General features: G+C 34.9%; 3 protein-coding genes across 3 annotated transcripts; 1 reads left to right on the forward strand and 2 right to left on the reverse strand.

The window, feature by feature from the left end:
• Positions 1-47: 47 nt before the first annotated feature.
• Positions 48-6046, reverse strand: LOC113504656. Its single transcript, XM_026887077.1, has 6 exons — positions 5787-6046; positions 5502-5695; positions 5046-5156; positions 4649-4804; positions 964-4469; positions 48-722 (listed from the first exon to the last, which is right to left on the reverse strand). The coding sequence occupies exons 1-6, from the start codon at positions 5816-5818 to the stop codon at positions 711-713; spliced, it is 4011 nt and encodes a 1336-aa protein (XP_026742878.1). The 5' UTR covers positions 5819-6046; the 3' UTR covers positions 48-710.
• A 284-nt stretch (positions 6047-6330) lies between these two features.
• On the forward strand, positions 6331-9450 carry LOC113504658 (syntenin-1-like). The gene is made up of 4 exons (XM_026887079.1): positions 6331-6752; positions 6958-7298; positions 7536-7799; positions 8140-9450. The coding sequence occupies exons 1-4, from the start codon at positions 6513-6515 to the stop codon at positions 8186-8188; spliced, it is 894 nt and encodes a 297-aa protein (XP_026742880.1). The 5' UTR covers positions 6331-6512; the 3' UTR covers positions 8189-9450.
• Positions 9451-9844: 394 nt separating this feature from the next.
• LOC113504657 (sterol O-acyltransferase 1) lies at positions 9845-24774 on the reverse strand. The gene is made up of 10 exons (XM_026887078.1): positions 24428-24774; positions 21757-21998; positions 20946-21097; positions 19669-19805; positions 14923-15062; positions 13871-14000; positions 13079-13225; positions 12562-12699; positions 10836-11013; positions 9845-10410 (listed from the first exon to the last, which is right to left on the reverse strand). The coding sequence occupies exons 2-10, from the start codon at positions 21981-21983 to the stop codon at positions 10241-10243; spliced, it is 1419 nt and encodes a 472-aa protein (XP_026742879.1). The 5' UTR covers positions 21984-21998; positions 24428-24774; the 3' UTR covers positions 9845-10240.
• Between the last annotated feature and the right edge of the window lie 2007 nt (positions 24775-26781).

Below are 26781 nucleotides of genomic sequence, written 5' to 3' on the forward strand. Positions count from 1 at the left end.
TTCCCGTCCCTAAAAACTTTTTCTTTAGTAAAGTTGATATTGAATATTGTCGTATGCATAAAAACATTATTTACCAAAATAATGTATCAGTCAAGTCATAAGTACGTCTGGATTACTATTAAGAATTCTTACGTTTCGTAGATTTATTTTGTACCACTGAGTAGTAAAAACTCACAGATGTTTTCAGTTAAATGCAGGAATGTACGTTTGTCTGTAGATAATAGAAACTCACGTCTGGCTAAAAACATTTTATCAACACAAGTTTTATGGATGATTTCACTTTTAGATCACTTTAATCTGTTTAATCCGTCAGTAAACGAAGCCAGATTAGCTATGCTTCCATCTGCTTTCGAGGCGTCTGTCTAGATAAATTGTTTTGAGTGAATAGACAACATATTTTTTGGGGATTTGCCGAAGATAAGCAAGTATGTATTAGGTATATAAAATAGCGTAGTAGGTACCAATATACAAATAAACGGAAATCTGTTCCGTTTTATGAGTTTTTTCGGCTGATTCGTAGGTGTATCATAGCTGCTCAATCTATTTATGTGTACGATACTTTTCAGTTAGGTGTGGTTAAAAAACTTTTTATAAATAACAAGTATATTTCATTAAATTATCACGGGCTTAAATATAAATCTATGTGTATAAAGTTTGAATTATAATGATCGCAACAACACTTAAAGATTTCGTCGTTGCGATCTTATTTATCATTGCACCTTCTGAAACAAACAAAAAAATGTTTTTAATGCAAAATCAACAGAAAATAAGCAAAGATAGACAGAGATTTTTCCATTGTTGCTACAAACATTTATATACTACGTTATTGTTCAAAATTCCGAGTCTTACGGTCTTTCTGAATCTCATAACAAATCATTATGAGAAATAAAATCAAAAATTTACAACCATTTTGTCAGAAAGTGGACAAGTTGGCGAAAAAGTAAAATGGTCTAGTCTACTCACCATAGTTATTTCCGGAAAAATAGTACTCAAGTTGAAGTTAGCACGCGAAGTTACGGGGAAACTGGCTAACGATCTATCTACGTTGTGTCCCATAGACTGCACGTTGGTAGGCATAAGGTGGCTGTTGAAGAAATCGGCTTGATACTGCGTTGGCATTTGATTGCCCACGTAGTTTGGAAAAGGCAACTCCTCAGACATCAGATTTGGGTGCTTTTTATTCAAAGCCTTGTTCTGCCAAAGCAAATGTGGATCATTCCACTCCTCCATTTCATTCTGTATTTTCGCCTTCTTGCTCTGATACTTTTTACTCGATTCCTTTTTAGAGCATTCCAGTTTGTGTTTCGCTGCAGATTCTCTTCTTGAACTCTTATAAGTAGACGGCACCTTTTCAGATTGGAAGACTGTCGGATTGTTTCTCATTTTTAATTCTTCGTATTTGTGGTTAGCGTAATTGCATTCAGATGTCTGATTATAATCAATAAAATCGCCTGTAAATGGGCCACTGGTATAATTCCCAGACATCAAATTACTACTTCCTGGCATAAAATTCGAATAAAATGAATTCGACATGGTATTTGTCGTAGTGTTGTACAATGTGGTCCCCGAAAACTGCTGGCTGGCGTAACTGTTATCAGAGTAATCCAAAATTGGCGGGAAATGAGAAACTTGAGCAACCGCACTGTCTTGAGGGGCGACGAAGTCACTATATTTTTGCGGGGGCATCATGAATTTCGCACTGTTACTGTCTTGTATTTTCTGAGGACCGTTTGCACCCCTAAGCAACGCTTCGGTGGAATAGTTATTTTTCTGACTTTTAGATGACTTTTCTGTTTTATTCGATTTTGATTTAGTTACTGGAAATTGCGCCATACTGTCATAAGTTTGAACTATTTTTGGGTCGTTGAAAACGTAGCAAGGTTGTGGCATCTGATTTTCTAAGTGCGACATAGCTTTCCGGTTACTGTCATTAGGAAAATGATTGATATTTTGTTTACTTGGCGGTGGCTTTGACGATTCAACATTCGAATGATATCGAGAAGGCATATTATCAGTGGAACGGTTCATTAATTGTGTTACTGATAGGAAGTTGCCGCAGTTTTGGAGATCAGCGTGTGGTGCTCCGCGATTAGTTACATCTAACTTCCTATTTTTATCATGTGGTCCTAACGCCAGATCTCCGACTAACGTTGGCAAGTTGATCGGTGGCGGGTCAATGCTTATTTCAGTAGTTCCCAAGGGTCGAGTCGAAGGCCAAACTTGGAACTCATCTTGAGGTGTTTGAGTGGGGAAATTATGCATAGGGATAGGAAAATAGTTACTTTCGTTGTGGTCATGTTTCTTAGCCGAATGATCGAGTTGGTGGTATGGTGCTGGTGCCTTCTGAGTTTCCTTTAACTCCGGATGTATTGGGTTACAATGATTTTGTACCGATCTTGTTTCGGATGTCATCCAATTAATATGCATTTTAGTCGGAGATTTCTTAGTATACTTCTCAGATATATGTTGAGCCACGACGTTATTTGTGGGCTTTAGGCCCGGTTCTGCGCTCACTTCTGGTACTTTAGTTTCGTAATGTTTAATAGTATTTAGTTTAACATTAGTGTTACTCTGAACCGGATCAAATGTCGGATAGTTTTGGTTTTTAGAAGGAAGTGTTTTCGAAACGTTACTATTGTTATAAAATGGTACGTCTTCTGTCCATAAATTTGCAGGTTGAGAGTAAAAACTTGTGATAGTATCGGCAAAAGACGCGGTGGGTTTAACTGTGCTCTCTTTTTTGTTCGAATTTGATACAAGTGGTGCATGAAATTCAGGATTGAAGGGATTATAAGATGTCGTATAAGGCGTTGAGGTAGTCGTCAGAATTGTATCTTTAGTAAATGTATTGGCAGTTGTTGTGCAATTGACGAAATCTAAACCTTTGTGAGACCAGCCCAAGTCGATGTCATAGGTTAGCCTAGACGATCCGATTTTCATAAGATTGTCGTCAACACTGGAATAGTCTGGTTTATTTTTTGTAGCATATTTCTCCATTGCACAGGGATAAAGGCCAAGCCCATTGAATTCATGACTTGAAGTGATACTACTAGTACTGTAAATTGTACTTTTCCCAAATGGATCACTTTTATAGAAAAAGTTGTTGCCACTTGCGTACCCGGTAGACTGGGATGGCATGGATTTACTTATATTGCATTCAAAATCTATGCCGAATGTGTTATCTGGTAATGCGCCATTGTTGTTGGATGTGATAATCGACGGCATTGATAAATTCAAGAATGGGTTTTCGTTAGACACATTGGGCACATTAGGTAATGCCGCGGCGTTAGAACTTTTGGACACTGTAGTAATGGCGCTGGATTCTTTAGTAGCAGCGACAGCCGCACATTTTGATTGATCGTTTTGTTTCACTGCGGTATTGCATGTATCAGGCAGTTTACTTGGTGTTGGTTTTACTTTTAATGCATCTGTATTCGGTTTCTCAAAATAAGGTATATGTGGCGGAGGTACAAGTTCTGGTCTTTTCTGATTATCCTTTGGATTTGTTTGTGTTGTAGCAGTAGGTTGTTCTTCTGCTGGGCTATCTGCTCTGTTCCCACTTACTAATGGAAAAGACATAAGAAATGCGGCTGTTGGTGAGGTGGCTAAAAACTCTTCTGCTAACTCAAGACGAGCGTTACCTCCATCAACAACATTATCACATAATGCTGTGTCTAATGGTAAAATGTTCGGCATTTTATTATCTTTCTCCTTATTTTCCGGAATTGGAACCTTTTCGGGAATTGGAACCTTTTCGGGGACGATCTTCTGCTGCTTAATAATATTGTCAGCTGTTTTAATAGTCTCAGATGTCGTAACCACCGCCGTAGTACATACCGTACTAGCATTTGGAAGTTTCTTCGTAACTGCATCTGTTTTAGGATCCAATACTTTTTGAGCTTCAGGTTCTTTATTTTTAGGGATTGTGATATCAGATGTTGGTTTAGGTGGTACCGTCGGAATTGATATATTCTCCACTTTTTTAATATCAATCACTTTAACATTCTCTTTTTGAGGCGTAACTTTACTTTCAACGGTTTTTTCTGTGTTTATGACTTCTTTATTATTATTTGTGTTATTTTCCGATTTCGTTTTATTATTTTCTTTAGAACTATCAACAGATACGTTTTTAACTTCATTACTTTTTGAGGTATCTTTCGCAGTCTTAGCTGTGGCTTTAGAAGTTTTCGTAGACTTTTTGCTTATGCTATTTTTTAATTTAACACTTGATTTTTTGCTTTTGACGGCTGATAGAGAACGGGAGTAGGCCGATATTGGAAGAATATTGACCATGGTAGTCTTAGTTATATCTCCATTATTTCTATTTACTATAGGAAGAGGTGCCTTGTTTATTGGTTGTAAATTTTGATCTACTAAAACTATGGCTGGAGGTACAGATGGGAACAACAGTGGTCTTTGTGGGAAAATGTATGGGGCTGCTGGAAGCACTACTATTGCACTTTCTGGTCCTGAAACAATATTGTAAAATACATTAATCATTATCCTTAAACTATTTAAATCATCATAAACAATCATTTTTAAATCACTGTAAAATCTATTCTGTCCACTGGTAGCAAAAAAGGAGTACTTCAGTATTCTCACATATAAGTATGTCATAGTGTCATAGTGTCATTAATATTGTAATTACCTTTTTTATTGCTAATTAAATTCGATCTTGGAAGAAGAATTGGTAATTTTCTCTGTGGGTCGGGTGGTGGAGGCTTTTTATTGGCAATATGTTTTCCAGGCTCATTACTTTTGGTCTTTCCTTTCTTCAACATCAATAATTTGACATATTTATTGCCTAGAAATTATAAAAAAATATATAAGTATCATGTTTTGTTATTTAAATGTATACTAGTTCAGTTTGATTATGTTATGACAAGTATTTGCTTGAACTCATAAATAGCTAAGTCTAGTGCTTAGAAGGTTTTACACCTGAAATTAATAATCCAAATATTTTATTGAATTTGAAAAGAACTTTTCGAGTCTACTAAATAAGTTCTTTAACTTTGTCCAAAAACAATTACTTCTTTTCTTCTCACCTTTACGTTTTTTATTTAAACCTATATGAACTTGAGTTGAGGCATCTTTAAAGTTTTTAATTTTGTCCACTTCTGCACTGAGCTTTACTTGTAGAGCTAATATTTCTGCTTCTGTAATAATACCAAGTTATCATTCAATGTATAAGTGTATGCAGTTTTATTAGAAAACTGAAGTACTGTAGCGTTTGTCTTCGATAATAACAATGTAATGTACTATATGTAACAGTGATCATGAAATGGAGTACTGTATGTAATGGAACAATTACATCACCGCATTTGAGAGAAAACCTCCATGATACACAGGGGCATAAAGGGAAGGGCCTTCAAGGGAAAACAGTTACATAAGACGTGCATATCAATGCGGAACTATAAAAAAAAAGTAGTGTAAAAAAAATGATATAGCAGTGCTACACTTTTATTTATAATTTCACTGTATTTACCTCTTATATTACTTACTCAATTGTGTTTTCTCCTGGTTGTAGTTCGTTAGACATACAATCGCTTTTTGAATGATTTCAATCTTCGAATACTGAACATCCTCGACTTCATCTGGACAGTTTGTTTTGTTGATACTTTTCACAATTTCGAGCAGTTTAGATAATGCCTCGTTAAATTTATCACGCCTACGACGTTCCCATTCACGACAGCGACTGAAATATTATTATATATAAAAAATCCTCTGAATTAATGTATCAAAACTGACGAATAGTATGTTTTTCAAAGGTACACTATTGAGTTTACCTGGGGGTTCGCTTACTGCTAGTAGTTTCCATAGCCAATATGCACTTTAGAAAATTGCCTTGTTATATACTTTTGCCTGTATCCCTCACCAAAGTACAGAAAGGTAAATTTAATGATATATTAACTTCTAAATAACTATTTCTCACTATACCCATCATCCATTATCCATTGACAGATGTGATGTAAACATGACATTTGACAGATGTCAGATTTTTGTAACCGTAGTGCTGTTCCTGAAATAGTCTGTAATTTAGTTTATTAATTACCGCTGTTTTTTGAAATTTGTTTAATTTAGATAAGTTGGCTACAATTATTGGATTGAAATCATATGGAAATGTTTTTTCTCTTAACGACATTTTTACTAAAAAGTTGGCTAGCTGCAAATCATTGTATTTTGCCCAAAACAACAAAATCGAAAACCATCCAATGACCAATCACCACGCTTTATGTAAGGTCCTAAATGAAATTTGTAAGTTATCGACTATCACTATGACTATCACTCATGTGTGTCAAGTATCGATATAGTATGAACTAATCTTCCGTGGTAATCTGATACGGACGTCACTAATGGTTTTCCCTTTTCAATTAATTGGGTTTTTGTTATGAATTTATGATTCACTTCACAGTACAGTCGAATTAGTCATAGAACTCATAGGAGTTGTGGATACGTTCAAGTCGAATTATATTTGTTTTGTGGCTTATATAGTGTCTAATTTGATCAACAAGATGTCGTTGTACCCGTCTTTAGAGGACATGAAAGTGGATACCATGGTCAGGGCTCAAATGGCGCAGCATCAGGCGCCACCGTCTTACAGCCTTCCTCCAGCGGCTCCCATGCCTAGCCATATGCCCAGCCATCCCAGCGCTCCTTCTGGACATGTTTATCCGGCTCTTGGTGAATACATGGGCCTCGAATTATCATCCGACATAATAGCATTGAATATGCCTGAATACCAGCTCCAACCAGTAAGTTTATCATTAAAAACTAAAATAATAGAATATAACTAATTGCTTTACAATGCGTTGTGCTATTTGTCCATAGGGTAACAGGAAGTTTATTCTTCAAATTGTTATTTGATTAATTAGTTTAATTAATTTCAATACAATTAATCAAGTCATCAGTATACCAAATTTGAATTCGTGAAAATACATGATTATATTTTGCCAACAGATGCATTCGGGTGGGGCAGTTACAGCTGTCAGCAACTTTATTGCACCATTGTCATCTCAATCAACTACATTGGCAAAGGCAACAGTTACTCAGGCTATAAGGCCAGTTGTACTGTGCAAGGACAGAGATGGAAAATGTGGAGTGAGGCTTCACTCTGTAAATAATGGTGTGTTTGTGTGCTATGTGGCTGCGAACAGCCCAGCAGCATTGGCTGGATTGAGATTTGGTGATCAGATTTTAGAAATCAACAATATAGCACTGGCTGGTATGACTATGGATCAATGTCATGCTCTTCTGAAGAAATCTCCTAACAATGGAATTTCTATGGCTGTTCGGGACAGGTATGAACATATTATTTCATTTTTTATAGATGACAGGATATGGTTGTAAAAGTAAATTTATGTAGTATTAGTCATTAATCTCACAATTTTATCAATTAATCTAGGATGTATGTTTATATCTTTATCTTGTTAGATGGCTTATCAAAGTATGACTAACCACACTCACTGTACCGAATATGTGTTTTATTTATTAATCTCTTATTTCCCATGGTAACATTTTTTGTCTTATATTTCCAGGCCCTTCGAGAGGACCATAACTTTACACAAGGATTCTCTCGGCCATGTTGGATTCCACTTCAAAGATGGCAGGATTGTAGGACTGGTTAAAGACTCATCTGCTGCTCGCAATGGCTTGCTAACAGATCATCAGCTATTGGAAATTAACACGATAAATGTTGTGGGGATGAAAGATAAGGAAATATCAAGACTTATTGAAGGCAGTCCGTCTGTTGTGAACATCACTATAATACCTTCCTACATATATCAGCATATGATAAGCAAGTAAGTGATGTCTTTATTACTATAATTATGATATGATTTATGTTTGTTTATTCAAGTCTGCAATATGCGTCACATCTATCATGAAATTTCATTACAAAATTGCAGTATGTATTTTTAATCTTTGCTTGAGATCGCCCATCTAGGCTAGGTTCGCATAAGTGGCGAAAATTTTGTAAGTTGAGTTTTAGACTCGTTGCCGCCGAGTAATAATTTACTTTGCACGTTTAATTCTATCAACCAGATTAAATAATACTATTTTACTTGATAAATGGAATGTGCGATGTTTACTTAAGATGTGTGATTTATTTATGATTAAAGTTATGTTCTCTATCTCTTACAGGATGTCATCGTCATTATTTAAAGAACTGGATCGCACACCCGCCGTATAAACACAGTAATATCAATATTATGACTTCAGATAAAAAAGGTAGATAGAACAACTGGTTTTTAAATAAAACCGGAAAGCCAATACTGAAATGCCAAGGATCGCATTCTGCACAGCTAATCTATTTTAATAATTATCTAGCCATTTTAAATATCGAAGTTGATATGTGTTTGCTCTATGCTCTGTCTATCTTTTTTTCTACTATTGCAAGCAAAGTCCAAAAATCACCGTGCATTTAGAGTAAAATTAAATAAAAATATACAACATTTATATGTGTACTGTTACCAAAAGTCTGAATTTTTGCACATACTAAAAGGACTTTGCTCAGAGATTAAAATTTTAAACCAAAAATTATATGAAACTTATTATCTCAAACTTTTTATGTCACACTTTAGGATGATAAATACAATTTTAAGTACACAATTGGCACAGTTTTCATCTATAGTTGCAATTATACGGGATGTAACGTAAATGCGGGGGAATCATCATGTTTCAGTCACTGCTTTTCCCATAAAAATGACAGCAGCATTTTTCAAGAAAGTCCTAGTGTATATTGCAGCTACATTGGGCAATGCTAAGGATCTGTTATAATTATGATCTTATGACAATTTTGTATGGACAACAATTTTTTTGGGAACCTGTTTTCATCAGTTTTCTTGGAGGAGTTTTTTTCATTTCTATGGGTAGACTTGGTATTTAATAATGACCCCTCTTTTCCGTTACCTCCTGTATGTTATTTTTTATATTTGCATTATTGTAAGTGTTTCCTTATACAATTAGATTTATTTAATGTTAAGTGTACTGTCGTTATATTTGTAGTGCTTGTATAGTCAGTAAGGGCTGTGAAGAGATGCCATTTTGATTGATATGAGTGGAACTAAGTCTTGTGTGTCATGAGTTCGAAGACGACACCAAGTTTGTGGAACTGATAGGTACAAGGGGCCTGCCGTCATCTTTTAGAGAATGTTGGATGTACTGTAGGAGATACGGAACTACGTGGCATCAGCCTTTGAGAGGTATCGGTAGGCCCGCAGATAAGTGTTAAAACATTTTTTTATTGATGTCGTACATGTTTAGCTAGAAGGTAATCTTTCTCGACTTGAAAAATAGATTGTTAGTACATTTGTTACATGACGATATTAAAAAAGTTTACTAAATTACGTATAAATGTGTCAAAAGACTTTCACTTCAATAAAGTGTATGCTTAGAGTTCTTCTACTTGTGATGACGTAGTTACAATAGGTTTATCAGAGTACATTCCTTATGCCCCAACTACCCTCATGTCTGTAGTCCTATCATAGTGTTCGTTTTTAATGAAACTCAATGTTTAGGAATTGCGAATCAAATTCATAATTTTTATTTTCTATTTTATGTTAAACATATAATAATTTAAGTTAGAATAAACATATTATTTTCTACATAGGTTATTTTTGACTAAAGCCAACACTATTCCGCCAATTCATATTTTTTATAGAACAAAAACAAATTTATATTATTATTACTTGAGTACCTACACTACCTACGTTGAGGAGTCGAATTATACTGAATTATAACTTTTCTTATTATTTTTATTCAATAAATGATTTTAAAATGAACACTTTTTTTATTATTGCCCCATATCAATGTCTAGTCGATGAGAAAAAAAGAAAAAGTAATAAAATACATTTCATAATTTATTTATAAAAGTGTAAAAGTTTAAAATAAATTTAAGTTGTCTACTTATCTAGTACGCCATTACCTAGACAGGCCCATAGCACGAACACTATCGGAAGAGGAAACTTATACACATCGAAGCGGTATAACAGGTAAAATGTGTAAAAAAATACATTTTGGTATTAGTATTATTTCACCTAATTGTGTCCATTATGAAATACTCGACTTAGTCGAGTAATAGTCCTTGTGATTAGGGCCTCTGGAAGCCTAACCGCCTCTTAAAGTAATACGAATTCAGTAGTGCAAGCGAGGTCGCAATACTCAGAAGTAGAACGCTGTCTCACTTATACAACTGCTACTGTCTTAACTTAAAAGGTTGTAGGAATTCCAGTTTAGATCCAGTTTACCTATCTGATTGGTTGGACATGGTCAGGGGATTTTGGAATGTCCAGTCTGGCTTCAATATGACTTCAGGGCAAGTCCAAGACTTTGGAATGAAGAAGCTATCGTTTTCCGAAGGCGGACAGTTCTTGCGAGCAAAGTATTCCATTGGGTATAAACTCCATAAGATACCTGTAAAATAAATATTATTATTTATTAGATAAATAATTTAACCGGAATGTTTTCTAGAAGCAAATTTACAATTACGATATCGGCTGTGGAATATAGTCTTATCAATGAGTTATCATATGGAAGTAAATAGGTCCGTAAACAATGAGTAACTCGCGTGCTCCCGGTGCACATGCACTGAACTCTAACAAACAATATTTTATATCTTGTCTTTATAATAAGCCATTAGTAAAATGAAAGATTTTAGTTCTGGTACTCTAGGAAGAGATTTTAGAGTTTAAAATATCCAATCGTCTTGAAGCGATGTACCTATCTTTTGGTGTCTAAAATATAGTTTTATTTTTTGATTGAAATATATAGTTACATAGGCGGAAAAAAGGTTTTTGCCACACAAAAGGACAAAAAGCACTAAAATTATCAATGCTTACCATTTCCTATGAAGAAACTCAGCCACATGATAAGATTAAATGCGTTGGGGAAGCGACGGCCGCTAGATGCCGTCAGAGGCACCATGACAACGCCAAGCATTCCGAATTCCACTAGCAACACTGGGTAGAAGAAGCCGAAAGATAATGATAGGATAACTTCGTGGGCTATTGAAGACACCTAGAAAAGAAAGGCAAAGATTAGTAGATATCCAAATTTATCTTTGTCAGCAGTTTTTGACCTTAGGGAAGAAGCCCTTTTATAAAGCTTTGTTCAGTCTTTGTTTCAAAATGGAACAGATTATGAAGCCAATAATTATCCCACCTAGCAGTACCTGCAGTTTTAGATAAGTAGGTACCTACTTATATCAGAATTATTTAACTAACTTCTTCGGTAAGAAGTGATAACATCTATCGTAAAAATCGAAAAGTTTTCCCACTTCCCGTACATCGGTGTAAACAAAACTTTATTACAAAAATCTTTCTGTTTACAAACTTCTGCTTTTCCTTTAAAATCGTCCAAACTACTTTCCTTTAAGAGTGTTTGTCTGTCCAGTCTGAGACAACAATACCTTTGATTACGTCGCGGCGTCGCGGGTATCTCATGTTTATTGTTCCGAGATCGAGTCAGATATAACGGAAGGCGATACAGCCTCCTTAGACCGGGAGCTCGCGGCTTGGGGGAGCCTTATCTTGTCGTATCCAAGCCCGGTGGGTGCGTGTGACGTGAATCACTTGATTGTTTACCTTTGTTAGGAAAACCTGTATTTTGGGTATATTTTTTGTAGATATTGTGCTTATTTTTTCTTTTGTATTTTTTAAATGCTGATCATTTTACAAATTATTGTTTCATTCATTTTACCTCATTAACAAATTAAGGACGGTAAGCAAAAAAAAAATTTCTGAACGCAGATTTACGTAGGTACTGCAAAAGAAAATATACACCGAGACAAGTAATACAGGAGTTCAAAAGTTTTCAATAGAATTCTGTCTTTTATGTTTCGTAGTTAACTGTGCGTAGGCAGCAATGGCTACAGCCAATTGTTTAAGTAGGCCCTCTACATATCTATAGAGGATCTCAGCTGCTGACCTCACTAATAAGTAATTAGCAGTACGTATAATTACACTATGACCGCGTTCAATTAGAATTGACTTACTGACACAGGATCAAGATGTTATGTCTATTATTTGCAAAGATTATGTTTCTAATCAACGTCTTTGTCTAGGTTTAATTATATTCGGGTCAGCCGTCTGTGTAATCAGATTGAATAGATCTGCATATTAGTATTTTACATAAAGCAATAACCGCCTAGTCTATGTAAGCCAATTAGTCGCCTACAATGGTATACTTAAGGGCAGAAGTCAGACTTAGGTCATGGAATCAGGATATAGTAAAATTGACATAATACCTAATACTACAGCATTTTAATTGGTCTACTGTATAACTTTGTATCATCTGTATTGTTTGTGTTTTACAACTCGACTGTTTTATATGACCTTGAAGTATCTGGTTTTATTAGGTATACGGTTATTTTAATTACTTAATATCAAAACAATCAAAGGAATTCACATAATAAAATGTTATTTACGTACGTAGATCTAATCTACTTAAAGTTCTTGGTTTCTACTTAGGTATATACCTTAATGAAATGAGTAAACAGTACCTATAGAATAATGGAGAGCGAATTTTAAGTTCTTATTGTTAGAAGGTATACTAATGTTAACTTACAAAGAATACGATGAACGTCGCCAGAGACCGTCCCGTGTGAGGGGCGATCGGGAGGTAGATGTGATCTCGCAGCCAGGAGTAGACCACACGGTTCCAACGGCGGTAGTATATCGAGAAACGGGATGTTATCCACCAATGCTAAAAGGAAAAATTCGTCTTAGTTTTTGAGATCTCTTTTGAATGGCTGTATTTTTTGAAATGACGATGAATTAATTTAAAATATCACCGTATTTCACCAAAGTTACTCAGTTAAAATCAGCTCTAGTCATTTTAGCCCATCACATGAAGAGCAAGAAAAAGTGTCGAGCTGTGTGCTTCACATATAATCATTTAGACCAGCAATAAGTATGGTGTCGTTTGTGAATATAGTAGTAGGTAAAATTAATTGGTGATTACAAGTCACAAGCAACTTTGTTCTATAGAAAATTCCATAAATATATAATGCTTTGAACATAGAAGCTTCCGTTCTCTAGCGCAAGTAAACCGTGTATCGTTACAAGTAGGCTTATAGAGATACCTCATAGAACAAGCGGTCCCCAAAGGTGAGCATTTCAGCCCAGGCGTTGAGCCAGGCGTGCAGCACGCAGTAGAAGCCGCACAGGAACGAGATCACGCCCGGCAGCACGCAAGCAAACATGCCGCGGACTAGCGTGCCCGCCTCCACCTTAAGCAAAGGATTCAAATATATACATGAATATATTAATGAACATCAGTAAAATATATTTTGCAGCTTCGATACTTCATATTTCAGTTTAAACTGCAGCAATATCATAAAATACACTTAGGTTAAGTTATACATTTTCTAGTGTGATGTCGCCATGAGCTAAATCGTTCGTGCCAGGGCGCGGCGGGCATACGAATTTAGCTGTCGCCCCAGGAGAACACTTTATTACTTATGTCGACATAGTGCTAGATTTATAGGCAATACTTACTTAGATATATTGCTCACAACGAATTGGTGAGGCTTTGCGATAATATAGATTTTTCTGGTTTAGACTATTTTTAGTAACATAAAAAAGTGCCTCGATTTTGCGTCAAGTGTAGATAGTCAATAATTGTCACTTTTTGCAAGTATCATTTTCAGAATGTCTTAAGCAATCGCTCGAATTTCTGGAAACCAGATTTCTTTCCGGCAATTCAATACATACATACTACATGTATGTATTGTATTACTCAACTTCAGGAAAAAAGTGTCCAGATGTGGAGGAAATTTTGCCAGAGATAGGTTACCATATGTCAGAAACCAGAAATTACGGCACTCATTCTGTTACCATCCCTTTAGCATCACATAAAATTTGGATTATCTTACCGTCTTCTCTTTCCCGTAATCAGACCAGTACGGCATAATGAACCTCTCCCAGAGGAAACAGCAGTAGAACACAATAGCTGCCACCTCCAGGAAATGGAACACCACCTTTCCCCATCTAATCGTCTTCGTTCTGTGTATTGAAAAAAGTTAGAAGATATCAACCGACTTCGTTACCCTGCGCAATAGATTGTATGCAATAAAAACTACTAGTTTTGCTGTCAATGCAACTTGTATGCTCTGAAAGAGTCACTGAATAAAGTCAAATGTGCTACAATACCATGAACTACCATATAACATTGGTGTTTAGTTTTTAATACTTTTCTGGTGTTAAAGTATTTTTGTGATATCCGAATAAACTGCATTTTGCTAAAGTAAAGTGATGGTGACAAAAGTTTGGACTGGATGAGATGGATTTTTCTTGCTGACTAGAAACAGTACCTATGCCTATTTGTTACGAGCTTTGAAGATCTAGCTTCAATTTTGTAGTTATAATTATGTATTTCAATGTAGATATGTATGTAGGTATGTGCCGCTCAACCCGAAAGCAACCCCTTGATCTGACGACTCGGTACCGCAAATACCAAATCAAATTCCGTTGCTCGAATTATGTGGTATTACCATTTCGTCCACATCTGTGGCAGGTACTCCTAGGTATAGTCAACTGTTTCTAAACGAGATATTCTGTCTAGGTTTGATTATAGAACATAATCACATAATCGGATTAAGATAAAAAAGGCACAAAACAAAAAAATCTAAAAGATTTGACATCCCACTGCAAATTTTGAAACAAATTCGTTATTCGTCTAAAATCAGCGTAATTTCTGTAAAAGACGATTACGTGCTTAACGAAATATCTCGTCTATATTTCAAACGTGGATTGTAAAACTACCTCGTATAGAGTCCATTTGTAAACTAAAACGATCTCTTTCACTCAATATCAGCTATCGAGAGCGCGATTTATTTCAGACACATACCTTCACGCTCGCTTTGCAAAGTTCTAGGATATTACCGGTACGTGCGATGTTTCTGGAAGTAACATGCAGCTAATTTACCTGGGATATTGATCTCGGTACAGAAGGGTTGGGGCGAATAGGAAATAGACGTAGTGCTTGAATGTTGGTAGGGGTGTGCCGTTTAGGCATCGAGGACCGCACGCTGTGGACACCGCTACTAGCTTCATCATCAATCGGAACTGAAAAGAGAAACGGTTGATTGAAAACTGAGAAGTAAGAATTGAAAAAAATACTTTATCTCTAAATTTAAACAATAAGTTAACCTATAGGTTGAATAGAGTTTTAAAAAGATGAAGGGAAACAAACAAGTGAGTTCTGGCACAAAAATGAGGATTAAATTTTAAATACAAGCAATTTAAGAAACGGAATTGTTTATAGCCATCATAAATAGTCGAAATACCGTGTTTCGTGTCAAAACGAGCCCGTATCCAAAATGTATGTTCCCGTATTTTACAAGAGAAACAATATTTGGAGATATAACTGATGTGATGTGTTCATGAGCACGTGTGACGTGAGCGACAAATGAAAATCCTGAAAATTTATGTAACACTTTCATATACATATTATATCAAAAACCGGTCAAGCGCAAGTCGGACTAGCGACTAGGTTTCCGTACAAACAGGCTAAAGAAAAACAAATTTACGACGAGAAATGAGCACCTATCAATTTTTTGTCCATTACAACCGTTGGTTATCCTCGATGTTTATTCTTACAAGAGTCTAATTACCATATTTCATAGATAGATATAACTTAGTGGCAGGCGGACAGACAGCGTCGATTTAATAATAGACCCTGTAACTAAAAGCCCGCTGTTTTCGTTTTTACCCTATACGCTGGAACCCTAAATCGCGTCTGGAACACCACTTTTTGCAGGGAATAAATTCGAGAAGTGTTCTTTTTGGTGTTAATAAAAAATGTACCTAAATAATACGTGCAATAATCTAAATCTCGACGCTTTTTCCAGTTGTTTTTTTCTCTCTTACACAGTGAGTTACGGCCACGATGCAGACGTACTTTAGTGCAAACTCATGAAATATATTCGCGAAAAATGCTTTAAAACTGTTCTTTATTTCAGTAAGCTAAGCGTTATGTAAGTGTGTAATTTAAAGAGTGTATAGTCAGCAAGAAAAGTGGATGAACAAAATCAGATTAACAAACTGCCAGAACATTAAAAACATTGGTGTTTATTGTTTGCTTAAGCTCGCGTAGAGTTCCGATAACAACTCTACTTTCTATCTTAGTCGAATAACTTTTTGTTTAATTGGGGTCTTCTAAACCTTATTTTGTTTTTAATTTTTTGTATCTACTTTGACTTTCTGTTTATATGGAACTTCCTTTCGAAAACATTCTGTCACAAATACGCTAAAAAACATCAAATCAGTTAGAACACTGAAAAAACAAATCTATTTGTGTCCCAATAAAACGACCGTTCCAACAGTTAGTTAATCACGATTATTATTTTCATTATGTGTACAATGGTAAAAAAAATACATAATCTGTCAAAATTTTAACTGTCTAACTGTCACGGTTTATAAGATACAGCCTAGTGACGGAGTGACGGGCAGACAGGCAAACAGTGGTGCCTCAATAATAGGGGTCTGTCATTACCCTTCAAAATAGGCCAATACTAACCAGTGCCACTTTAAAAAAAGTTAATTATAATACCTCACATTTTCCTGTATGAAACTGACCATGAATATCGTGACTTGCAGTTATAAAATGTTGTTAGCACCGTACATATGTTATGTTCGCCGGCGAACTAAATTTGAAACTTAATTAAATTCTTTTACTTTGCCACATGGCAGGCCAAAGGTGTTTTCACAGTAATTAATCAAAAGCTAGAGGTGTTTATTTACGTTGATATTTAATAGTTGGTGTTATATTTTAAGTTATTTTGGTAGAACGTAAGGGTAAATAATATTTATAATCAAGATTAATGGCGAGCATGAGAGTGTTGCTAATTTTAATATATATTTTTTGGTCTGAACAAGTAAGTACGCTGGTGAAGTTAAGCCTACCGTTTAACGGGGTTGTAGAGTTTTTTTATATCGGGAAACTATTTTTACTGCTAGTGGCTGTCCGACTGCTTAACCGGTCGTGGGTTCTTTTCCCACCCAGGACAAACGTTCTGTGTTGACGATTATTTGTTCTGCCTGGGTGTAATCCTATATTATGCATGTTTCTATAAATATATAACTGTTCGTCAGTTGTCTAGCATCTATAATATAATCTCTGCTTAGTTAGAAACTGGTTTTGTGTGAAAGTTGAGAAAAAAATATCATTACCATAGTTTCAAACACTTTAAAGTATCAACATTTTTGAAGATACGCGTTAACTACCACATTTTTACAGGCCTGAGCAATTAATCTGAGTGCAGGCTTTAACTGATTTATCAGACCCTTTCATAAAACTTCCCTACAGGTAATCTAGTACGGGAGTTACATTTTCGTCAACATTTTACAAAAGCGAGATTTCTGTCTAACGATGCTTGATAAAAGCTCATTACACACCACTTTAATTTTGTACGCCACTGCTATCTACTACATACTGTACTAAATACACCATTTTATTTAATGTTACCAAGATGGCGACTTTAATCACTTAACTGGACGTTTAATCTAAACCTTGTAACGTTTTTATAGCAATCTTCTTGGATCTAACGTCATTTATAAAAGAGTGGTTCAGGTCTAGCATAGCTTTCATCTTAGAGTACGTATTTTAATTTTTATATTAAATTGGATTACTCTAGTTTTTTTTTAATGGAAATGGTATTCACATCTTTCGCGAGATCGAAATCTTTAACATTATTCTTCAATAGACAGTTGGCTTAATAAATTTAAAAAATAGTTTTGTGCAGAGTTGGTTCTTTACAAAGGGAAATTTATGTGTTTATAACAGCTCTACAAAAACCTAAAATAAATTTTATAGTAGAGTTATAATAGATATGTTACGCATACAAAAATGAAATGAAATCATAATGTCGAATATTCTAAATTAGACCGATACACCTCTGAAACATTTTCGAGAATAAATAGACATTAATACTGCAAGCCGTCAATAATCTCTTTCACATATTACCAGGAACTACAAAATAGAGCTACAAAACAATAGAACAGCGAGACTATCCTATATCTAATCCTAATTAACTGTTCGATACCTAATGAAGGAAGTGTTCGGCCATTTATGTTCGCCAAATACCTATTGAATACGGTCTCGATTGCTTTGTAATTTGCTCTAGCTTTATGGCCCCTTATTTTCACGAGCAAGCCGTAAAGGGAAAAGGGATTTAGTTTTCTTGTTTTCCTTTTTCGTATTAAGGCTTTGGTCCTCGGTTTTTTAGTAAGCTGATCCGGTTTATAACTATATTTTTTGTTTTCTTAGTATTATTGGGAGAACATAGAGCTGGCGTGACGTGTCTTAAATGTGTGGTTTTATATAGGACATTAAAATTGTGTTTCTTATTGTTTACTTGGATTTAGGTTAGTAGTTACACATACAGAAACAAACGTCTACACAACAGTACCTGCCCTGGTAATCAACAAACTTTGACACTTTGTACGTTTCTAATAAAAGTTAGTTAGCGAGATATTGTTGCAAATTGCTCCAATAGGGATTTACGTCACACGTAAGTATAATATAGTACGGGAATATAGGAAAGTTGGCTGTTTGTGTATTACAGAGTTCGCTTTGTTTGGCGTCTGCCTGAAACTTTCCTTTTGTTATGTAGATAAATCACAGTCGCGAAACAAACTGCCACCTATTGCGATATCACGGGGCGACGAATTAATTATTGTGTCCAGTTTATCCTGACGAATTTTGTATGTTTTACACATCTGACTGGTTAACGGAAAGTTAGAAATTACTCAACGTTCAACTTTGTGTAATTTAACATCAAATATTTTCATACTTTGTCCGGTTAATAGCTACAGTCCGTGTAAAAAGTTTCATACATTTGGAAGGACAGTTAATTCTGATTCTCTTAATTCCATCTTTAGCCCTTAAACATTTTGTTTTTCTCATAATATCCAAAAGTATTTATTTCATGGAACAACGCACACCTTATGTTTACCTACTCGAATTCCAGGCAACGCCAGTAGGTACTCGGTTAACAATAATTCCCATGCAAAACAATTTCAAAGTTAACCTACTAAGTAATTTAATTACTCAGATACTTGAGACTTCGTATTGTAATTACAAGATAACACAAAATCTAATTACATTGATACAACTACAGTTTGACAGTTCACATTGTTTACAGCCTATAGAAGCGATACCAAGACACATTACGTAAAGGCTTGTTTAGACGATGCGAGAATGGCGTACAATTTGTAATACATTGCTGGGTGCTATGGCAGTAGCATCAAAAGTGACTGACCATTGACGTCAATGTACCGCAACTTGCATGTTATTTCTCGCACTCGTCATAAACGCCTTTTAGTATGCGTATGACGTAGACACTACATGTAAACTGTTGACAACTGTTTTGACACAGTTTGCTAAACTAGGGCGTCATTCAATGAACGTTCTATTAGGAGTATTATATTCGCAAGATCTAGGTACAAATATAAGATCTAGTGTTTAGGTCGGTGGATGTTCTAAGTCTAGATTACAAATAGATCGTAGGCGGCTTAAGTAAGTAGGTGTCTCCTTTGGACTTCAATGAATACATTCTTTGTCTTAGAACTTTAGATAAATTACGCTTTTGTTTATTTAACTATACCATGCTTACTACTAAATAAAGAGTGATCGACTAAGAAATTTTGAAGTTAAGAAAGGAATACATACCATTTCACACGTGACACTGGCTGAAGATCCTAGTGCTAAATGCTTCCTGCCAAGCTCGTAGACCGGCACAGCAGCCAGCGTGACCTCCACAGCCACGAGCCCCGCTACCCCCATCACCACCACCGTCGACCGCAGCACTGCACGACACCAACAGTTCACTCCCACCCATAATTCAGATTAAACAGATCAAACCCGATAAAAAAGTTTAATTAGAAATTATTTTAAAATTGTTTTCTCACCGTTTAAACCAACAAAAGACAGGGTACCTAATTAAAAGTTTCAGAAATATTATTAAACTTTCCCTTAGAGTCAATATATATTTTGAGTGAACATTATTTGGACTTCAACAGATGTTGAATACCTATAGGTATGTTTTGAATGCAACGAAGTTTCATGAAGCGGTCTGAAGTCGGCGTTTACTCTAAGGTGGTACAGGAATCTGTCGCTGTCTAGATATATAGTAGAGCTGTATGAAAGTCTGCGATGCGGAAAATTGGAAGGCCTTGTGACTAAAGCCATTTACAGTAAAAACTGCTGTATAAAGATGCGATCAGACCCTGATTCTTAAGCTGAGTTTAAAGTGAAAATTTCGAAACAACCTCTTTGCTTTTTACGTCATAGCTAAAACTCAATCAATGTTGCACGGTAGTCTATAGGAGCAAAAAGATTGGATGGAAAATGCACAACAGTGTAAAAAGTAGTATCCCGGGCTATGGGCAACCAAGTGACTAATTGGAGGGCGCGGTGAGAGCGCCGCGGCGGCTTGCAACAAAAGACTCCTCCAGGCGGCCGGTAGCCACTTAGTACTCACTAACTCTGCCCACTGCTTTATTTATTACGGAATTATAATTATATTGCTGGAAGGTAAACCTTTAGAGGTGGGTAGTTTTTGACCTACAAAATGTGATACTTTTGCTTCATCCATTTCATTGTGAATTAAGGTTTAAGAACAATTATATTGTAGCTCTGAATAAAAATGTAGGTACACAAATAATACAAAATATACTTGATTCTTTGTGCTTTTTTATCAAATATCAGTTAGTTTGAATATCAAACGGAAGATGATTACGTATCAATTGGTATTTGAACTCTTCCCTACAATTGCACAGACTTGATTTCTCAGTTGTGACATCCTTTATAAAAATGATACGAATGCCATTTATTTTTTCTACGCAATGTTGTTGATTGCTTATCAAATAGTAAGTGCAGCTGCCCATTAATGTCCATATAGTCTTTTTGTTTATATATTTCTATTCTTTTGTTTGTAGTGTTGTTACCTGGGTATTTTCTGGCGACGCTTCCAAACAGTGCGTATATTCTGAGCAAAGGATATAACATCAACGCCACTGCCATTTGATACAGCCATAGTTTTATTCCTCTTCGTATTTCTCCAAATCCTGCTGCTACAACAGTGACCCCTATATTGATCCTACAAGAAAAGTACGTAATTCTACCTTAAGAAATTTCATTTTATAAAATATTTTAAAAAGCTGCTGTCCTAATTCTCAACACCTGGCCTTTAAGGGCTTTAAAGAAAATATCTGCCGAGTAAACTATTTTAACGCAAGAACGCTGGCCATAAAAAGTACTTCACCTTTTTAACATTATAAACTTTTTAAAGTTGTACATCTATATAGGTAAGTATTTAATGTCTGTTAGAAAAGTGGGTCGTCGAGTGACAGCTTTTAAAATTTAAACGTGGAACATGCCTCTGAAAGTTATTGGAAATGCTTTAAGATCGCGTGACAACACATCCACTACATTAACATTTGTTTTAACAGTTTTCGGAAACATAATATTATAATGTATGGTCTGCGGAAACTAATGCATATACAGAACTGAAAGTTTGTCCGTGCCAAATAAAAAAGTTTTAGTTCCGTTTCCATGATGTGACTTTTCGAATATTTTTGGTATCGTAATCGTTTATAAATGTGGAAACTTTGAGGAATTCAAACAACTTTCCTAAACTGCAGATGTTTCCAGAACTTCGTTCTTTTGTTTTAACTTAGTTATCATAAACTTTCGATTGTTTTTCTGCTGTCGCATATCTTCCAATAATAAAAACTAAATATTTTATTGATTACTTGCTTTCCTCTCTCCACCAGGTCATATATGACTGTATCACAGAACAGAACAACTAAGATGACGACGAATATATGGTAGATAGCTCTGATGTGTAGCGACGAGTCGATCAGCTCTGTCAATGGGGATTCCCTGATCATAAACTCTTCGTCTTTTTTTTCATCCACTTCTGAAACGACGCCATTTTGCTTTTCACCCTTGTGACGATTCCGGACGCCGCCGTTCTTCTGCATTTTTTATTTTTTATGCTGTAACAAAAAGTTCCGTTTTATTTGTATACTACGACAAAGGCTACATTAGAGTCTAGAGAGTCCGGTCCTCGGGATATGTTATAGGTCTTGGCAGTCCGCCAAACAGGTGAACATATTACATAGTATTTGCTTAGTTTTTTGGGATACGTAAGTGGGATTATGCGAGTTACGGCTCTAAAGTACATTTAATTTTAACCTTCCAATAAACTACTTTGAGACTACCACCACGTTTTCTACGAATATAATTGCAGAAGTGGAAGAGGGATGCAGCTCTAATCCATGTATTGCGCTGTCGCACTTGGAAAACCATAATAATATTATTTTAAATCGTATTGGCAGACCCTCTATACCCCAATTCTGCTGTTTACAATGGCCGGTGAATGATGCCTTGATTATCGATGGAAGGCAAGTATTTTTTTTTCAGATTTTAGTAAGTTATCTTTCGTAGAATACTCTTTATTTTTTATACACAGAAATATTCAGTTTGACCTTGCAAAGTTTATTCTTGCCAAGGTCAAGGACTTTACAAATATCACTGGACAAATTGTTGTTTACATAAACCAATGTGTTATTAACTAATAAGAAAGCTGACAGCATTTTTACAGTCCTTAATGACGAGTGAACTACGATAAACTGTTGAGTTATCGAAATGTACTTAACCAAACAAAACAGGGCTGAGTGCATGTGTACTTAAATACTTATAATAGTTTGAGGACGGTTATAATAGGTCGACGTTCCTCATTTGTTACTGTTTCTATCGATAATGATTTGGACGGTGCGAGGAATATTGCGCAAAGTGCAATACATTGCTGGCGATGAAATGTTACATTTTCTATTAGAGCTATGTGGCTCCGTAATGTACTCGTACGATATTTCTTTCATTGTCTAAATGAGCCCTCACTATCAGATAATGAGTGCAGACGAGTAGTAATAAACGGATCTCGTTTTATCGGCCCAGTGCAGGGCAAAGGCCTATCTGGCCTCATCGTGTGATATCGAGATTATAAATATTGTCTGTTGTATTTTTATAATTCTCTATTATCTAAATCTTATTTGAATCCGATTATTGTTTGTGATTAGTAATTAGAAAACTATGATTAATTGGATTATTTGTTGTTTATCGATACATGTGTCACTTTCATGACACTTACGTGGGCCACTTAGTAGGCTATTTTTCGTGGATTATCAAGACCTTGAAGTTTGATGCTCATTACGTCATTACCGAATTGCGTACCTATCTAAAAGAAATGATATTTGAGATATTTTCGAATTATACTAAGATATTGCTGTGCCCTACAGGGTCCATAATGGTTCTGTATTATTATATTTTTAAGACCTTCATGTACCTTATGCAACGCAATAAATTATTGAGTATTAAGTATAGATGGCTCCGTATTTTTATTTTTGTCATTATTGTTTATCTTCAGTTACTTTCTGTAAACTATAAACTAATAAAAGATTAAGAATATAGCTTTATGAAATCTGGTTTAAATTTGGAATACGGCGCCACAGGGGTATCAATACTCTTTACCCTTCTCGGTATAGGCAAAGGTCCACCCGAAATAGTATAATTCTGTTGAAAAAGAATTTGGACCAGTTTCAAAGAAAATAGGTATCAATGTGAATAACATTTAAATATCTATCGCATCCCATCGCATAATCGAATATACTTGAATAGACCATCGTAAATATTCCTATGAAGAAATTGTTGGAAATTCATTTCTCTGTTAAGAAAATTCGGGATCACATCGTTTCCCTTTCTATAGTGTAAAGGAAACGGGATAACCTTATGTTATAATATTTACATAAAGTTTTGGAATACCATATATTACAGTCATAGTTAAATGGAGAGATCAAAGGATTATCGTTGCTAGTTTAGTTTCAATATGAATCGAATGACAGTGACATAAAACATTCAGTGTTTACACTACACAGTATTGATTTGGTGCATAAGTTGTCGTTGTTTTTGGCGCCAAATTATGAAGAAATGAAATGAATCGGTCTGCCGAACTTTTGATGGTGGCCGAAAGAAATTATTATAAGAGCCAGTTACAAAGAAACACGGGGACAGGAAACATGTATTTGCTTTAAATAACAATCAATAAAAGTTAAGTTTAATCTGTTATAATCTTCAATTGCAAATTAATTTATTAAAATTTTGTAACACACGTATTAAGCTTTAAGTGGATAGTATATGTTTGCCTTCAATTTTCCAAACTGTATTTTTTTTCCAAAAAAGGTAACTCAATGGATAAATAAATACCAAGGCTAATCTAAATAATATTTACATCTAAAAGAAACATCTCTTCAAGATATTAAACAACTTTTAGGTATTCAGCCAATAAAAAGTAAAAGTTACTGCCAGATAATAAAATGTATTCAATTTCAACATACAAAATGTGTTACATTGTAACATATTTACTAACCTTTCACACTTGATAACGTTGAAGATCAATATTCCATTATTTTATTAAACACTGTTTTGTTCACAGACCTCTTTTTATGAAAAAGAATATAATTTTAAATTTGGAGGCAAGTTGAATTTGACACTGAATGATTTATTTGAATTTGGATTGATATTTTTTATTTGTTTTTTTTTTTAAAGACCGAACGTCTGTCTTTGTTTGACCGAGCACTGTCACAGATTGTATAGTGAAATTGATAGACGATCTTAAATAATGTTTTTATTTCCGCGGACGCCTGTTTATCTCATCTGCGTGTTTGCGACTGAACTTAAATATTATATATACTTTATCTATTAGCGTCTGAGTTCGAACTAAGTAGAGAATAGAAATAAAACAATTTAAATGCGTTTCATTTTTATTTATCTGTACTTATAACGATAATTTGTATCGAATCAATCAGTAGGTAATTATGAATTAAACTGATAATACGGTTGGTTGGCTTGGTTTACCTAACAACTAAGAAAAAAATCGCTTTGGTAATGAAAGATAAGAATAGTATGACTAATGGGTATGATTTAGATTGTCTAAATTTGTATCTAGTGTTATCGATAATTTCTTCAAACCTTGATCAAAGTGCAAATTGCAAAATAAAATATCGGATATAGACTTGTCTTTGCCTGCATTTGTTTGCAAGTAGATAAAATAGTAGATTTTTTATTATTTTAGCCTGGAATGTCGCACTGGATAAAGTCCTCCCAACTCTTTTTAGACTTGTCACCGTCAACATAATTATACCTATTAATCTTTATTTAATTCGTAGTCAGTAATACAATATCTCTATCTAAAATGAAAACCCTTTCAATGCTCACGTAGCCTAACCAACCAACCTCAATAATTGCGTTATATATGTATTGTTTTTATTTCCAGAAAATTGGATATGTAACACAAAACAATCAAAAGTTCTGACGACCCAATTGGCAATCGCAATTTTCTGAAAGCCAATGTTGATGTCACCCAAAAGTATTTGTTCCGGTCCAGTTTCATTTTCACCGTCTTTGTTCATTCCGAAATCTTCCACAGCCACAACCTTCTTCTATACTTGAAAACTAAAAAGATCAATTGTAATTTCTTTTTCTAGCCATTCGTTGGAAAATTTTGAATAATTATGTTAATAAAAAGCTAGGTAGCTTATGGTTTTCTTTAAATTGAAAATAGACAATTATTTTAACTCGAATATTTATTAAGTTGTTTACAAGCATCCATCACTGATGTCAGCTGGTCAAAGACTTTTTTTTGCTATTAAAAATGCTATTCAGGTGGAGTAATACGTCACGAAAAAAGTTAAATACCTGTAAAAGAAAAAAGAAGCCTTTATTAATATTGACGGGAAAGTTTTCAGATTGTTTTGCAAAGATATTTTTAACAGGTTCGATTTTAATCATGGACTTAATTTAACTTTTACACAATGTGGTAAACACGTCTATTTACGGATGGCTGCCTGTGGTTGTCTGTTTCAGTTTAATAATAATTGTGAATGTCATTATTGCCTGGAAGTTCAACTTGTATTGTCGAAAATAGCAGGATTAATGAGCAAGATTACGGGTTCAATCCTCGTTAGCAAACAGTGAGGCATTTTTAAAAGGCAGGTTTTAATACTTAAAACACTTTTCCATTTCAGCGTTACTTGACCACTATTTCATAATGCTCTGGTGGCTAAATATAGTAAAGCATTTAAAACTCTATTCCAGAATTTTATTATGGGATGAAAATTCCTCTTAGTAATTTAATAAGAATTGTTAATGTGGAAGCTAGAAGGAGCATTACACGGTGTAGAGCGCTGTCTCGTTCTACAACATAGAGTTACGAGTCACAAGGGACGTTACTTTGTAATTATGTTGTATCTCCAGTACGAGGTAAGCCTCATTTCTCGAACTGCATATTCATATTAGCTAACTTCTCTACGTGCATTTAGCTTTCTGGTCGTGTTCGCTGACATTTAAGAGATATGACTTATTTGCTTCGAGAACGTATAATATTTGGTTTGTACTCAAAGTTTTGCTTTGGCGCAGTTATAAACTTCCACACTAAACGAAACGCTAGAAGTGGGTATAATTTTCAGGAATGAAGTACATATTTTTAGCTTGCAGTAGAGAGCAGAGTTTAAAAAGTATTATAGAATATATAAAAAAAAAACTTACATTAAAAAGACATTCCATCGCAATTAATATCCAGCATTGATAAGATAATTAAAAGGTGTGATCATCACAAACCTTGGGAACTAAGTATTTACGCACCAAGAGATTAATATATGTAGGTATGATAATATGAATCATCGTGGATTCCAAAAAGGGATTCAGCACTGATCGTCATCTTTC

Source organism: Trichoplusia ni, chromosome 22 (assembly GCF_003590095.1).
Source record: "Trichoplusia ni isolate ovarian cell line Hi5 chromosome 22, tn1, whole genome shotgun sequence".
Taxonomy (NCBI): domain Eukaryota; kingdom Metazoa; phylum Arthropoda; class Insecta; order Lepidoptera; family Noctuidae; genus Trichoplusia; species Trichoplusia ni.